This window comes from Amblyomma maculatum, chromosome 1 (genome assembly GCF_055883805.1).
Source record: "Amblyomma maculatum isolate TAMU_Amacu chromosome 1, ASM5588380v1, whole genome shotgun sequence".
NCBI classification, from domain to species: Eukaryota; Metazoa; Arthropoda; class Arachnida; order Ixodida; family Ixodidae; genus Amblyomma; species Amblyomma maculatum.
The window spans coordinates 83,298,420-83,314,442 of NC_139344.1; the positions used below are offsets into that span (position 1 = coordinate 83,298,420).

A 16,023-nucleotide genomic window follows, 5' to 3' on the forward strand; every position below is an offset into this window, starting at 1 on the left:
TGGGCGTTTGTGGTCGGAGTAAATCTTCTGATATTCCCTGCCATACGTGAAAACTATATTATTGCGAAAGCAATACTACTTGCACTTTCAAGCCTTTGCCGTACCGTTGCGGTGCCACCATTGACCTTTCGCGTGACCTCTGTGTGACGTCACGCCGAAGAGCTGGGCGACCATCTCGCGCCGTCTGCGAGCAGTGGCGGTGCCACCACCGGCGGCCTAACTCCCGCGCAGTCCGCCAGGAGCGCAACAGATGTTGTGACATCACGCCGAAAAGCTGGGTGACCATCTCGCGCCGTCTGCGAGTAGTGGCGGTGCCTCCGCCGGTGGTTTAACATCTGCTTCGACGATGCCACCCATCGCTAGGGAAGCTCGTCGCAATGAGCGTTAGAGACAGCAGCGAGCTACAGAGACGGAGGAACAGCGTATCCATGTCGTATCCAGAGAGAATCATTGTATAACCACCAAAGTCTAACCATAAGCCACATATCCATAAGCACCACCACCAGCCGAACATTAGCTGAACCTGGGCGTAGCCATGGATATTGCTTTCGCAATCTACCGGGCTTAACCAAGCTAAGCCTCTGCCATTTTTTTCCGGTTGATTTTAATACATTACGAAGAGGCAGAGCAAGCCATACGTCATTACAAAATTCCTTGTCTCTAGCTTGGAAGCAGGCTGCTCTCTCCAAAGCCCTAGAGTGCATGTCACTAAATTCTTATCTCATGCTAAGGCTTCTGATCCCGTTTGTCAATAACTCTTGCTAAGCCGAATTGTCATATACCTAAAAAAATGCAATAACCACTGTAGAAGTAAAAAAACAACAACGAAGGAATGGGAACCGGTTCCATCAACATCATTGTCATCACCCAGTCTATACCGACTACAGAGCGAAGGTCTCTCTCATATTACTCCGATTAATCCAGTCCTGTGCTAATTGCATCCACTTGACCCCTGCGAACTTCTTAATCGCATCCACCTACGTAACTATCTACCGCCCCTGCTATGTTTTCCTTCGCTGGAATCCAATTTGGTACCCTTAGCGACCATCAGTTATCCTCTCATCGCACTACATGCCCTCCCAATGCCCATTTCTTCTTCTTAATTTCCACTAAAATGTCGTCCCACTCTGCACGCTTCCTATCTCTTAACTTTACACCTACCAGTTTCCCTTCCATACACTCTTAATATCGTTCCACATACATGTCAAAAAAGCTTCAGCTATAAGTGGAATTGTCACTCTGGAACATTTTTATCGCGCATGTGGAGCCAGGTTGAGTGTAGCTATCTGTAACTTAAGTAGAACCCTTTTCGTTAGCCTCCACGTTTCAGCCCCATAGATGAAGAGGGTCTACTCCCTGAGTTTACTCATACCTAAATTTCCCTGCTCAGTGGACCGGAAGCTACGAACAAGAAGTAACAGATTTCAAGTTTGTGTGGTTAGTTGGCGGGTGCATGAAGACTTCACGCTCTTAAAAAACTCCTTTAAACTCAAATACTGTGGAAAATTTCCAGGAGGCGTTTCAAAGGTGAGAGGCGACCTTTATTACATTCTCGGAAAAAATCTTATGAATGATATTGAGTCTTTATTAAAACTGTTTCTGTCCAGCAAAGCAAAAAAATTAAGACATCTTAAAACACGTACTGCAAGTCATCCGATCTTCTTGACTGCATTAGTTACCTTGCAAGAAAGATATTGCCGAGGGTCGGCGCCACTTTCACACCAATTCATATTACTTTTTTTTTTACATATGCATAACTTCGTCACACCACGTACGTTGATTACGAATAAACAACATCATGCTCAAGAAACGCGGACGCAGACGCAATGCTTTCAACATGTCTTTGAGAGAAAGAGAACATTATAACTACTGTATTATTACTATAGCGTGCAGCGGTGGCGTAGCGGTAGAACATCCGCCTCGCATGCAAGAGGACCGGGGCTCAAATCCCGGTGCCGCGCAATTCTCCACCGGATGAAAAAAAAAAAAAATCCGCGTGTCGATGGAATTGCATAAACAGGTTTGGGGTGCGACCTGATGCCGGTGAACACCTCCGGCAACGCACTCCCTCACCAGAACAGGAGTTGGCCACCCTGGTGCAGTAATTGGCCGCAGCCTCCTATGATAAGCTCCATAAAACCCCGGCCCTCAGTCACCAGCGGCTGCGGAACAACTGACCACGGCGGCGGTCAGACCTGTGACGCAGCAGGGGGTGCTAAGAAAGCCTGGCTCCGCTGGACAGGCCGCCATTGGAAACTGACCCTGGCAGCGTTTAATGCTAGAACCCTAGCTAGTGAAGCTAGTTTAGCAGTGCTGTTGGAGGAACTAGAGGGCATGAAATGGGATGTCATAGGGCTTAGTGAGGTTAGGAGGCCGAATGAGGCATATACTTCACTGAAGGATGGGCATGTACTGTGTTATCGAGGGTTACCAGAGAGGCGACAACTAGGAGTAGGTTTCCTTGTCAATAAGTATATAGCGGGTAATATAGATGAATTCTATAGTATTAATGAGAGGGCTGCAGGCATCGTAATTAGGCTTAATAAGCGGTATGAACTGAAGGTTATACAGGCCTATGCACCTACATGTAGTTATGATGACCAGGCAGTTGAAAGCTTCTATGAAGATGTAGAATCGGCAATGCGAAAAGTAAAGACGCAGTATACTGTACTAATGGGCGACTTCAATGCCAAGGTAGGGAAAAAACAGGCAGGAGACAAGGCAGTAGGTGACTATGGCATTGGTTCTAGGAATAGCAGGGGGTAGTTACTAGTTGAGTTTGCAGAGCGCAATAACTTACGAATCATGAATACCTTCTGCAGCAAACGGAAGAACCGGAAATGGACATGGAAAAGTCCTAACGGAGAGACTAAAAATGAAATCGACTTCATAATGTGTTCAACCCCCGCCATTATGCAAGATGTAGAGGTAATCGGGAAAGTGCGATGCAGTGACCACAGGATGGTGAGGTCCTGAATTAGCCTAAATCTGAAGAAGGAACGCAACAGATTAGTAAGAAAGAAACCCATCAACGAATTAGCGGTGAGGGGGAGGCCAGAAGAGTTCGGGATCTCGCTACAGAATAGGTATTCAGCTCTAACTGAGGATGGCGACATTACCCTAGAGGCAAGGAACAATAATTTCACAGATATCATTACTGAGTGCGCGGTAGAAGTAGGCGGTAGGATAGTTAGAGAGGATACCGGCAAACTGTCTAAGGAGACGAAAGATTTGATTAAGAAACGCCAGAGTATTAAAGCTTCCAATCCAGCAGACCAGATCGAATTAGCCGATATATCAAAGCTAATCAATAAGCGCAAGGTGGCCGATATAAGGAAGTATAACATGGAAGTATAATAAGAGCAATATAACCAGCCCTTATACATAACATTCATTGATTACGAAAAAGCATTTGACTGAGTTGAAACCTCGGCGGTGATGCAGGCATTGCGAAATCAGGGGGTAGACGAACCGTACGTGAAAGTGCTGGAAGATATATGTATAGTGGCTGCACAGCAACCATAGTTCTGCATAAAGAAAGCAACAAAATTCCCACAAAGAAAGGTGTTAGGCAAGGAGACACAATCTCCCCAGTACTATTCACAGCTTGTTTAGAGGAAGTATTCAGAGACTTGGAATGGGAGCAGTTAGGGATAAGGGTAGATGGAGAATACCTCAGTAATCTGCGATTTGCTGATGACATTGCCTTGCTAAGCAACTCGGGGGATGAACTGCAAATAATGATTGATGACCTAGAGAGGAAAAGTAGAAAGGTAGGCTTGAAAATCAATATGCAGAAGACTAAGGTAATGTTCAACAGCCTCGGGAAGGAACAGCAGTTTACATTAGGTAGCGAAATACTGGAAGTAGTAGGCCAATATGTCTACTTAGGACAGGTAGTAACCGCAGATCCGGACCATGAAAAGGAAATAACAAGAAGAATAAGATTGGGATGGAGCGCATTTGGCAAGCACTCGCAGATTATGACTAGCAGCTTACCGGTATCGCTTAAAAGGAAAGTATACAACAGTTGCATCTTGCCTGTACTCACCTATGGGGCAAGAGAGTTCTACTTAAGTTGAGGACAACCCAGAGGGCTATGGAACGAAAAATGGTAGGGGTAAGAGATAGAAAGCGTGCAGATTGGGTCAGAGAAATAACTCAAGTTACCGACATTCTAGTAGAAATAAGAAAAGAAATGGACATGGGCAGGACATGTAGTGCGAAGAGAGGATAACGGATGGTCGCTGAGGATAACAAACTGGATTCCAAGGGAAGGGAAAGCGTAGCAGGGGGCGGCAGAAAGTTAGGTGAGCGGATGAGATTAAGAAGTTCGCAGGGGTCAAGTGGATGCAGCTAGCACAGAACCGGGTTAAGTGGAGAAATATGGGAGAGGCCTTCGCCCTGCAGTGGGTTATAATCAGGCTGATGATGATTATTATTATTATTATTATTATTATTATTATTATTATTATTATTATTATTATTATTATTATTATTATTATTATTATTATTATTATTATTACTATATTGTAGCTTTCTAACTTCTCCATAATCCAGTGAGTTCGTGCAGAAACTAGTAACGAAACGCAGAGGTTTAGGGCTCGTTAGCACGAACTATATTGCTGTAGTGAAATTGACTGCGTGCTCAGGCACCTCCGAAATATTATAGGGGACTGGTTTGATTGCGCGCGCGCAAAACGAACGGGATGGAGGTGAAGAAGAAGAACCTCTTGAGGCTTTCGCTTTCTCGAGGCGGCTGCCTTTGGCTCGGTAAAGTGAATATAATTCTTAAAGTGAGGCAATCCTCAGTACTCGTTTTCCCACCGGCACACCCTCTTTATATCTCCCTTGCGTATTGCGGTTCACAAATCCCACAGGTTGAATACTTAAAGTACTTGGGTGTATTATACCACTCCCAATTAGACTGGCTGCCTCATATCAAAAGTAATTGCCTGAAAGGTGAGCGAGCCCTTGGTCGCCTGATTCGAATTAGTCATAAGAAATTGGGTATTTGCAAAGATTCTCTTTTGTTTCTCTATAAAACTTATTTGAGACCAATTCTGGAGTTCGGCTGTGTTCTCTACTCGGGCAGTCCTAAATACAAAAACGACCTTTGTTTTTACTGGGGAGGCGCGCTTTAGGGCTATTTTTGTGGTTGCCAAATCAGTTTCATATGCAATGTTCTATTTAGAGGCCCGTGTACGTGACTTGAACTCTCGATTTTTACCTTTTTACGAGCACTGGAATATCTGTCTGGAATGGCTTCTCCCATTTTTATTACACACCAAGCTCAGTTTCTAGATTATCATTGGCCGCAATATAAGCAGCCACAATTTGTATTTACTCAGTCCTTGCTATCCAAATTTGCAGTTTCGCTTATGTCAGTAAGACGTGTTGGCAATGTTCAAGCTACTTCCGCACTGTGCTTTGACCAGTCGTTGCCATCTAATGCAAAACACTTGACTACCACTGTAATAAGTGGGCACCTTGAAGATTATCTATTACACTATCCACGACACGAAGCTATTTTCACAGATGCCTCACAACGGAATGAAAAAGCAGCAATAGGTATTTACTCACAGCCACTCGATTGGAGTTTTTCTGTACGGATCCCTGATTACACACCAATATTTACTGCTCAATTGCTTGCAATTGGTTTGACCCTTCAAAACGTTCTCGGTAACGCTACTCACGTAATCATAATCTCTGACTGCCTGTCAGTCTTAGCAGCAATAGAAAGCCCGAAACTGCGTCTTTTGAAACAAACCCTGATGCTTTTCCTTCCGATACATTTACAGGAAGTACGTTTTCAGTGGTTTCCGGGACACTGCGGCATCGCTTCTAATAGAATTGCGGATTATTTAGCAAATTCAGCTCTCAATAGGCCTGTTGCCGATGCTGTACCCAATATTATTTTGCTAAATGTATCCCGTTTTGAACGGATTCAAAGGGCAAACTCCTTGAGCCATGAGCCATTCCTTGCGACTACGGATTTTATCCATTTAAACTTCCATTGGAATGTCTGATATTGTACCTCGAGGCAATGTGAGGTCTCCATGACGCTCATGCGTTGTAGATTTCCTTCACTCAATCGTTCTGTCGTTCTGGATTCACGCCGTCTAATCTTTGTGCGTCATGTGATGACGTGGAAACAATAGAACATTACATCCTCTCTTGCCGCAGGTATGCTACTCAAAGAGGAAATTATTTAGAAATACCTCTTGCTCGCCTAGGATTGTCATTTACAGTTCCTGTCCTCCTCTCCTTTGGTGCAACCGTCAAAGGGTATGCCCTAAAACCGGGGTGTGAGTTACTTCACAATTATAATATTTCTATTGGAACATTTGTGTGTTAGCGCTGATCTGTCTGAATTATACTCTATTTTTTTTTCTTTTTCTTGGTACTTTTATTATTTTACAATTTTAATGCTTCTTTCATTGTTTTTTATTACTATCGCCTCAAAATTTCAAATTATTTCAGCAACACTCAGTCCAGTTCAGTCGTTCAGTCGTGTCCGACTCTTCGTGACCCTATGGATCATATCACGCCACGCTTTCCGGTCTCTGACTGTCTTCCTAACATCACATAACTGCATCTGCAGCGCCTCGAGGATGCCATGTAATCAGCAACACTATAACTCCTAATTATTAGGTTATCTATCATACAGTCAAATCGACATTGTCAATTATATTATGTCACCTACAATGAATTCTGGCCAATCCCCCACTGTGGGTATGTGAAGAAGAAGAAGAAGAGATGGCTGCTCGAGCGGCGCGAGATATTGAACGCAGGCCATTTTGTTTTTAGAACTGTTGCTCTATGAGACATCGTTGAGCTATCTGCTTCCATCCGGTCTTTCCCTACCGGCCCGCGACTCATGCTCCATCAAGGCGGCTCCAAACTCCAGACCACGATTCAGAACAACCGCGGACAAGGAGCTGTCTGCCGCTCTTGGAGCTGCGGGCACAGCGCAACTCCTGCTATACGGTCCCACGGGAAGCCACCGGTCACCGCGGTCGCCAAGAGTTTTGTCATGGTCCCATGGCGCACCAGAACCACCAGGGTACAATCCACTGGCAACTTTACATACTGCCGTAGTCAAGGCCAAGGGGCACATAAACTCCCGGAAGGGCCTGTACCGAAATACACTCAGCCGGGCACAGCCGTCAGCCATACCTCCAGCAGCATGCAGGGTAAGTTTGCTTCTAAGCCGTCTCTGCTGAGTTAAGCTCGTGCACTGGCTAAAATTTTAAAATTTCCTTAAGCTCTTTCTCGCCGTCTAGTGTTTAAAGTGTTCTACGGATTGAGCCTGCTGCCGTACAGTTCCCGGCGCTAGTTGTTCGGGAGCGGAAAGATAAGCTCTAGCAAAAAGCTTTGATGAGCAGCGGAAAATTTTGTTTTTATGTCTTTGCTCAGAAACAGCATCTCGGTACATGCAAGTTTTTGTACAGCATAATTGTACGAGTGTAGCAGAAAAGCTAGCAGCCAGGGGTTAGTTCTGACGATGGGCTGCTAAATGCAGCTGCCGTGATAAATTTACCCGAAATACATGCAAGTGAAAAAGAAAAAAAAAACGACCGGGCATTCTTATGGGAGGCATCGTGTCCACTGCGGTAATGCTAATTTTAGCGACAGCTTGAATGGAACCAGATTCCCGACGGCAGTCATTGTGTTTAGTAATTGCAGGTAACGGTGCATTTTACCCATAGTGCTGATGTGGCCGGCTGCAGTCGTCAGTCAAGGGGTATGAGAGCAGGGGCGTTAGGGAGTGGGGAATGAAATTGTGCGATGGGGTGTTAAGGATATTAGGTATGCGTGCATTACGCCCCTGTGCCTGACCTAAAGCAACGGTCCGCGAGACTGCCTATCCAATTCAAATGGGCAGAGGGGGGCGAGGGAGGGGGGAAGGGGGGGGGGGGGGTCACCGGGTTTGAAGGGGAAATTGGGCCACGAGTGTCGATCGCTTCTGTGTTGGGATCATTCAGTGTGGTGCGTTGCTATAGGCATCGTGTTGTGTTACAGCGATAATGACGATCGAAGCACTAATGGCAACGTGAGCCTAGCAGCTGCGCGTTGGTCCCTGTTTCTAACAACGTTGTCCACAAAATACCGAAAGCAAATAAAATCGGCAGAGATGAACTGGTTACATCAATGAGTCGTGAAAATTACTTTTTATTCTCTTCAGTGGGAGATATTGGACCGTGATTAGGTAATACGACAGACGGTCATACGCTCCCACTATAACAGCCTGAAATAAAGAAAGCATAAATGTCAATACTTCGGCGGACACGTTAGTGCAATGAAGTATTTATTTATCACTTATAGGTTAGAATAATAACATACCGCCGCTTTCGTTTCTTCTATATTCCACTTTCAGAGTGGAAGAACTAACCACCCTGCCTCAGCGACACAGTGTTTATAGGGCGCTCGACTGCTGAGCCAAAGGACGCAAATTCCGACCTCAGCTCCCGCGCCTCGATAGACGCGCGAAACGAAAGGTGCCCATGTATTGTGCAGCGTCAGTGCATGTTAAATAATTCAAATTTTAGAAATTATTGGAGTCCTCCGCTATATGGTGTCCCTCACAACCACTGCCTCTTCAGCACGTAAAACTACTTACACCATGCACTGTAATTGTGCATTTTGTACTAGGTTATAAGCTTTATTATGAACTTGCGTGTAACAATGGCACGAAAATGGGCAACAGCGCGGAACCCATGTGCGCTCTCACGTGGCATGCATACGCTCACTCCGGAAAAAGCTGAGCTCAAGACTGGCCAACCAAAGAGGCAGACTGCTTCTCTCATTCCGTTGTTTTTCTATTCAGGCAAGGGTGACAAGACTACAAAAGCCTGCACAGCTTCTGGTTGGAGCTTATCTGGCTATCGCAGGCGTGAGGTGTGCCAGGCTTCGAGGTCAGGACACGGAATACCTGGTTTTCGATTTCAAGTGGTCGGCAAAGCCAGCCGCGGATTACCTGCATATAGGGTCTGTAAATAGTCGTGTATATAGGTATACGGTTTTAATGGTAGAACGTTTCCAGCGTCTTTTCCATCAACGAGCTCCGACCTCTGGGCAACATGGGACACTCTTGATTCTGTACTTACTTCTATGAGCACAGTCATTATTATTATTATTATTATTATTATTATTATTATTATTATTATTATTATTATTATTATTATTATTATTATTATTATTATTATTATTATTATTATTATTATTATTATTATTGTAGAAGAAGGACGTTCAGGATGGCGTCGAGGTCGACGGGGAAGCGGGGCGATCAAGACCAACACGATCTGCGCGATGGCAATTCCACACACCTTTCTCATCAGCGTCCAGCCAAAGGGTCCATCTTCGTCTTCACTATGCCCCCCAGGGAAAAAGGAGCCATCCTGGCGACTTAAGGGGACGAAGACACAATGGGGTCGTAGAACGGCTTAAGGAGCTGCACATGAACAGTTTCACGGCCACGGCGTCGCAAATCGGAAGATGGCGTAAGTGGCTCAACAACATAGTTCACTGGTGAAGTGCGCTCGACGACGCGGTAGGGCCCATGATACTTTGAGATCAGTTTTGTTAGGCCGGGGCTGCAGGATGGAACCCATAGCCACACGAGTGAGCCGGGCTCGAAGTGCGGTGCATTCTTCTGAATGGTGTCATGGCGATGTTTTTGGCGCCACTGAGAGTCGGTTGTGAATGTCCGTGCAATCTGGCGGCATTCTTCTGCGTGCTGTGCAGCTTCGGTCACTGTGGTACATTCTGATGTGTCAGGGTTGTAGGGGAGGACAGTATCAAGGGGGGCAGATGGATGCCGACCGTAAAGCAAAAAGAACGGAGAGAAACCCGTGCTGGATTGCGTAGCAGTGTTGTACGCGTAGGTGATGTAAGGAAGGACAATGTTCCAGTTTGTGTGGTTGGATCCGACGTACTTCGCGAGCATGTCACCGAGGGTGCGATTAAATCGTTCAGTAAGGCCGTTGGTTTGCGGGTGGCAGGCGGTGCAAGCCCGGTGAATGATTTTGCACTGAGCGAGCAGGGCTTGAATGACGTCAGATAAGGAAGCACGACCTCTGTCGCTGAGTAATTCACGAGGAGCACCGTGACGGAGAATGAAGTTCTTCAATAAGAAACCGGCCACATCTAGGGCTGTTGCAGCTGGGAGCGCGGCGGTTTCGGCATATCGCGTCAGGTGGTCGACGGCGACAATGACCCAGCGATTGCCATCAGCTGTGTACGGAAAAAGGCCATAGAGGTCAATTCCAATGCGGTCGAAGGGTCTAAGCGGGCATGTGAGAGGCTGTAACTCACCAGCCGAACGGTGAGAAGCAGGTTTGCGGCGTTCACAAGTCAAGCACGATCAAACGTACCTAAGTACCGAGTTGTACATACCGCGCCAATAGTAGCGAATACGGATTCGAGTGTAGGTCTTGAAAACTCCGGCGTGACCGCACTGCCGATCGGCGTGAAAAGCTGTACATATTTGAGTCCGTAGATGGCGCGGAATCACGAGGAGCCATTTCTGTCCACTCGAGTTGTAGTTGCGCCGGTAAAGGAGGTGATCCCGAATCTCATAGTGGGCAGCTTGACGGCGAAGTGCGCGTGAAGGGGTAATCGCTGAATTGTTGGAAAGGTAGTCAATAAGGGAGCGATCAATGGATCCTTTCGTTGTTCAGCGGACATGTCACTGATGTCGATGGAAGATACCGCAAAGTCCGAGACGGATAGGCTGGCAAGGTCGGCTGGCAGCGGTGAGCGAGACAAAGCGTCGGCGTCTGTATGCTTGCGACCAGATCGGTTAATAACACGGATGTCATATTCTTGTAGACGAAGAGCCCACCGTGCCAAGCGGCCGGAAGGGTCCTTGAGTGATGAAAGCCGGCAGAGGGCATGATGGTCCGTGACTACATCAAACGAACGGCCGTAAAGGTAAGGGCGAAACTTTGTGAGGGCCCACACGATGGCCAAGCACTCCTTTTCCGTTACAGAGTAGTTCGCTTCGGCATTTGTGAGAGTACGGCTGGCATACGCAACTACGTATTCACCGAAGCCGGGGGGGGCGCTGAGCAAGCACAGCGCCGATGCCGACACCACTGGCGTCTGCATGCACTTCGGTGGGCGCCTCAGGGTCAAAATGGCGCAGGATGGGTGGGGCTATGAGGAGGCGGCGCAATGTATTGTAGACGTCCTCGCATGCTGGTGACCACAGCGAAATATCTGAGGTATTGCCGAGGAGCTGAGTCAGCGGGGTGACAATGGAAGCAAAGTTCCGTATAAAACGCCGAAAGTATGAGCACAGGCCCAAAAAACTTCTTAATTGCTTGATAGTAGTAGGCTTCAGAAACTAGGTCACAGCTCGAAGTTTGGCGGGATCAGGACGTATACCCTCCTTGGACACAACGTGGCCTAAAATAGTCAGCTCACGAGCAGCGAAACGACATTTTTTCAAGTTGAGCTGCAGGCCGGCGTTCGCAATGCATGTCAAGACCTGCTTCAGGCGAGAGATGTGGGTCGCAAAGTCCGGCGAGAACACCACGATGTCGTCAAGGTAGCAGAGGCACGTCTTCCACTTCAGGCCACGCAGTATAGTACCCACCATGCGCTCTAATGTAGCAGGGGCATTACAGAGACCGAAAGGCATGAAGGTAAATTCAAAGAGGCCATCGGGGGTGACAAATGCGGTTTTAGGGCGATCTTCCGCAGCCATGGGTACCTGCCAGTAGCCGGATCGTAAATCAAGCGAGGAAAAGAGTTCAGCACCTTGTAAGCAGTCCAATGCATCATCTATACGCGGAAGGGGATAGACGTCTTTTCTCGTGATTTTGTTCAGGCGACGGTAGTCGACGCAGAAGCGTATAGAACCGTCTTTCTTCCTCACTAAGACAACATGAGAGGACCACGGACTGTTAGACGGCTCAATCACGCCATTCTCAAGCACAGTATGAACTTGGGCTTCAATAACTCGGCGCTCGGTGGCAGACACTCGATAGGGACGCTGGCGCAGAGGAGCATGGGAACCGGTGTCAATAGGGTGGGCAACAGCTGATGTGCGGCTCAAAGCAGGCTGATGAGAGTCGAATGAAGAGCGGAACTGATGAAGCAGTGCGAGGAGTTGAGAGCGTTGAGGGCCAGGAAGACTGGCATCGATGGAGCGGAGAAAAACGTCGGCAGAAGACTGGTCCAACGCAAGAATAGGCGGTGTGAGTGCAGCCAAGTCAGCGGGCTGCGAAGAGGGTGTTTCGTCAGCGGTGAGAATAGAATCCATGAGCTGGATTGTGCCGAGGCATTCACCGCGACGCAGGGATACGGGAAATGAGAACGGATTAGAAATCCAGATCGCGGTGAGGCCAGCTGATATAGAAAGTACGGCATAAGGCAGGGGGAGACTTTTGCGGTTTAGAAAGGTAGGTGATGGGGTGAAAAGTAAATTGGTACTGCGGGAAAAAGCAGAAGCGGTGGGCACAAGAACGAAAGAGCACGCAGGAAGATCAGTATCTTCGGAAACGACGACTTTGGGATAAAGAACGTCCGGCGATGGTTCGTCTAGCGCAAAAATCTCCAGTTCGGCACGAGCACAGTTAATGACCGCATTATGTCGCGATAGAAAATCCCAGCCCAAGATGAGATCATGCGAGCAGGAAGTCAAAACGATGAACTCTATTGCGTACACAACTTTCTGAATGACGACTCGTGCTGTGCACACCGCTATAGGCTCTATCGGCTGGGCATTTGCCGTGCATAGCGACAATCCTGAAATTGGTGTCGTCACGTTGCGCAATGAACGGCAAAGACTTGCATCCATGGTAGAAACAGCAGTGCCGGTGTCGACCAGAGCCAGTACTATAACGCCGTCAACAGAAACTTCAAGCAGATTTTCAGGAGATACGTGAGGCCTTTGACAGTTCGCTCATTGCGCAGTTCTCGCCTCGGGAACTGCGGCATTCAGTTTTTCTCTTGCACAAGACTGGGACGGCGTCGCAGAGGGGATAGAGAACGGCGACGCGGCGAGGTTAAGCGGCGAGGAGAAAAGGTGGGACGGTCATCCGCGACGGAACTTGCAGATGGATCGCCGCCGGCGTACTGACCTCGGGGCGGCTGCCAGGAAGCTGACGTTCGGCGCGGTAGAAAATCATCGGGAGTGCGATTTCGGCAGCAGCGGAAAATATGGCCAGGAAATCCGCAGAAATAACAGATGGGACGGTTATCACTGGTTCGCCATGGATTGCGGCGCAGCGGACGTGGTGGAACCAATGACTGTGGTGCCTGAAGAAATTCTTGCACAGGCCCTGGGAGGCGTAGCGTACACCGCCGGGTAGCTAGGTGGCCGTGGTCGTGCAGCGACGGCAGCGTACGTCAGTGGTGCGACAGGAGTGGGGGCGCATGTCAATGGTGGAGCGACAGGGACGTCGGTGTATGGGAGGGGCTCCACGGCCGGCGCGGTCTGCAGAGGCATGGGCGCTGGCGGAGGGGCAGATGGAAGGGCCTCCGCCACGCGGTCGGCGATGACCTGTCGAAGGGGCGCCAAATTGCGGGACAGCTCGCAATTTGTTGGCAGCAGAGATATTTGGCGAGCAACTTCCTCGCGGATGAAGTCTTTGAGCTGCTGCAGCAGCGAGGAGGTCTCAGATGTTGTGGGGAGTCTATAAAGTGACTCTGCAGGCGCGGAAGGCTGTCGAGGGAGGATGCGCTGCTTGCGCAACTCATCGTAGCTCTGGCAGAGGTTTATAACTTGAGCAACGGTAGTCAAATCCCGGGAGTTTAACATTTGAAAGGCGTCAGGTTCTATGCCCTTCAGGATGTGCTTTATCTTCTGTGGCTCGGACATCTGAGCATTTACGCGACTGCACAGGTAGAGTATATTTTCAATATAACTAGTAAATGTCTCGCCGAGCCGCTGTGTTCGATCCTGCAGACGTTGTTCGACGCGGAGCTTTCGTACTGCTGCACGACCAAAGACGCTTGTAAGACTAGCCTTGAATGAGTCCCAAGTCGTGATATCGGCTTCGTGGTTACGATACCACAAATTGGCAACGCCGGTCAAATAAAATATGACGTTTGTTAACTTTGTGGCGTCGTCCCACTTATTGTACGAACTCACTCGCTCGTACGAAGCAAGCCAGTCTTCGCAGTCAGTGTCGTCAGTCCCGCTGAAGAGCGCAGGGTCTCGCTAGCGTAAGGAGCCAGAGCAGACAATCGGCGGGGTCATCGGGTTGGCTGGGGGGTGTTCGTCGTTAGCCATGCGAGTTACAGGGAGCGTGCGGGTGCGAAGCTCCAGCGTGAGACAAGGGTATCAGGCCGCACCTCCACCAAATGTAGAAGAAGGACGTTCAGGACGGCGTCGAGGTCGACGGGGAAGCGGGGCGGTCAAGACCAACACGATCTGCGCGATGGCTATTCCACACACCTTCTTCTTTCTCATCAGCGTCCAGCGAAGGGGTCCATCTTCTTCTTCACATTATTATCATTATAGATGGCGCCCAGTAAGGACGCATGTTCGCCCGTTCTTTGGCAAGCAGCCGTTTTTACGCTGTGCCGACTGTGCGAAACGTGTTCACTCGAAGTGCGTCACTTGGGCGGATGATCGATGAGCTGCAACTCTTGAAATCCGGCTCACGGCCATTCGTGTGCAATTTGTGTGCGTCGTTGTCTGACAGTGCTAGGCTTAGCGACGGTGGTGCGCCGGCAGCTACGCTCCTTTCTTCCGTCGCCCCGCTCCTGTAAAATCACCCGACCGGTTTTCCCCATCAATCCCGACTGGCGAGCTTGGCGGTGAGTTTGCCTCGCTACGGGTACGACGGGCTCTCCTCCTCGACGCGCTTGAGGGGATCTTTTTTCTAAGCGATGAGGTTGCCCAGCTGCGGGAGGTGAATGAGCGCCTTCGTGGGGAGAACTCGCGGGCCTTCGCACAACAAGCCGAGGTCATTGCCTTACTACGCGCCGATGTTCGCGGCACGCCAGGAACTTGTGCGGCGCGCTGCTTCGCAGTGTAAGAGTCCTTTCGCCGAGTCCGGGGGAAATCCTACCCGTGTTGAGCAGCCGTCTGAGGACTACTGCGCCGCTCTTCATCGGGGGATGACTCCCGGGTTGCCGATCCAAGCACCGAAGTCCAGCCATCACTGGCGCATCGAGCTCATCCGTCCTTAACGTTGCCAACCAAAAGAAGCGTCCGAAGAATAGTTTCGTCTCTAAGCTCAGTCCTGAAGCAACATCGGTAGACCTTACTAACAATCTGAAGTCAATCAATGTTACCCCCATTTTCTGCCGGAAGCTGAAAACAACGTACGACTCCTACTCATCCTTCCATATTTCAGTTGATGAAGAATCGTACAGTAAGCTTGTCGAGCCTTCGATGTGGCCGATGGGTTGCATTTACAAGGACTTTCGTGGGAAGCTTCACGACGATATGCTGCATCCCTCAGAACTGACGCTAAATTGCAATGGCCCCTAATTTGGACATCTGTTATCAAAACGCCCAAGGTCTTGGGACTAAGGGATCTGAATTTTTTCTAGCGTTTCGTACTGTTGTTATACCGCTGTTGTAGTTACCGAAACCTGGCTGTCAAGCGATAGCCCTTCGAGTGATTTCTTTCCTAATAATTACTCTGTTTTTTGTAGCGACCGCCCTGAAACAGGACCCAAGCAAAGAGGAGGTGGAGTGTTCATTGCTATTGACAGTTCTGTGCACTGTGTTCGCCGTTCCGATCTGGAAACTGTTGAAGAAATGTCTGGCTTGTGCTCACTGTAAATCCTCATGCAGAAGTTTTACTTGCAGCTATCTGCATTCCTCCGAATCATCCTCCAGCCTATGATAATGTTCTGCTCTAAATCGAACATGTCATAACTTGTCATAGCAAACACAAACTTCTCATTTTAGGCGATTTTAATACTCCACGGATCAATTGGAACTCATTTACTTCTTCTCACAACAATCATTATATATTAAGTAATTGTAACAGTCTACTTAATTTTATAGCCTTTAACTCTTTGCAGCAACACAGTTTCATTGAAAACTGCTGT

The 16,023-nt window shown here is 48.4% G+C and overlaps 1 protein-coding gene across 1 annotated transcript in view; it reads right to left on the reverse strand.

The window, feature by feature from the left end:
• Positions 1 to 14,626, reverse strand: part of LOC146202976 (uncharacterized) — a 29,743-nt gene extending 15,117 nt beyond the window's left edge. Inside the window, exons 1-2 of the mRNA XM_084602486.1 lie at positions 14,621 to 14,626; positions 13,659 to 14,173 (exon numbers count right to left, since the gene is read on the reverse strand). Coding sequence (XP_084458612.1) covers positions 13,659 to 14,173; positions 14,621 to 14,626 — 521 coding nt within the window. The remainder of the gene's footprint in view (positions 1 to 13,658; positions 14,174 to 14,620) is intronic.
• Positions 14,627 to 16,023: the final 1,397 nt, after the last annotated feature.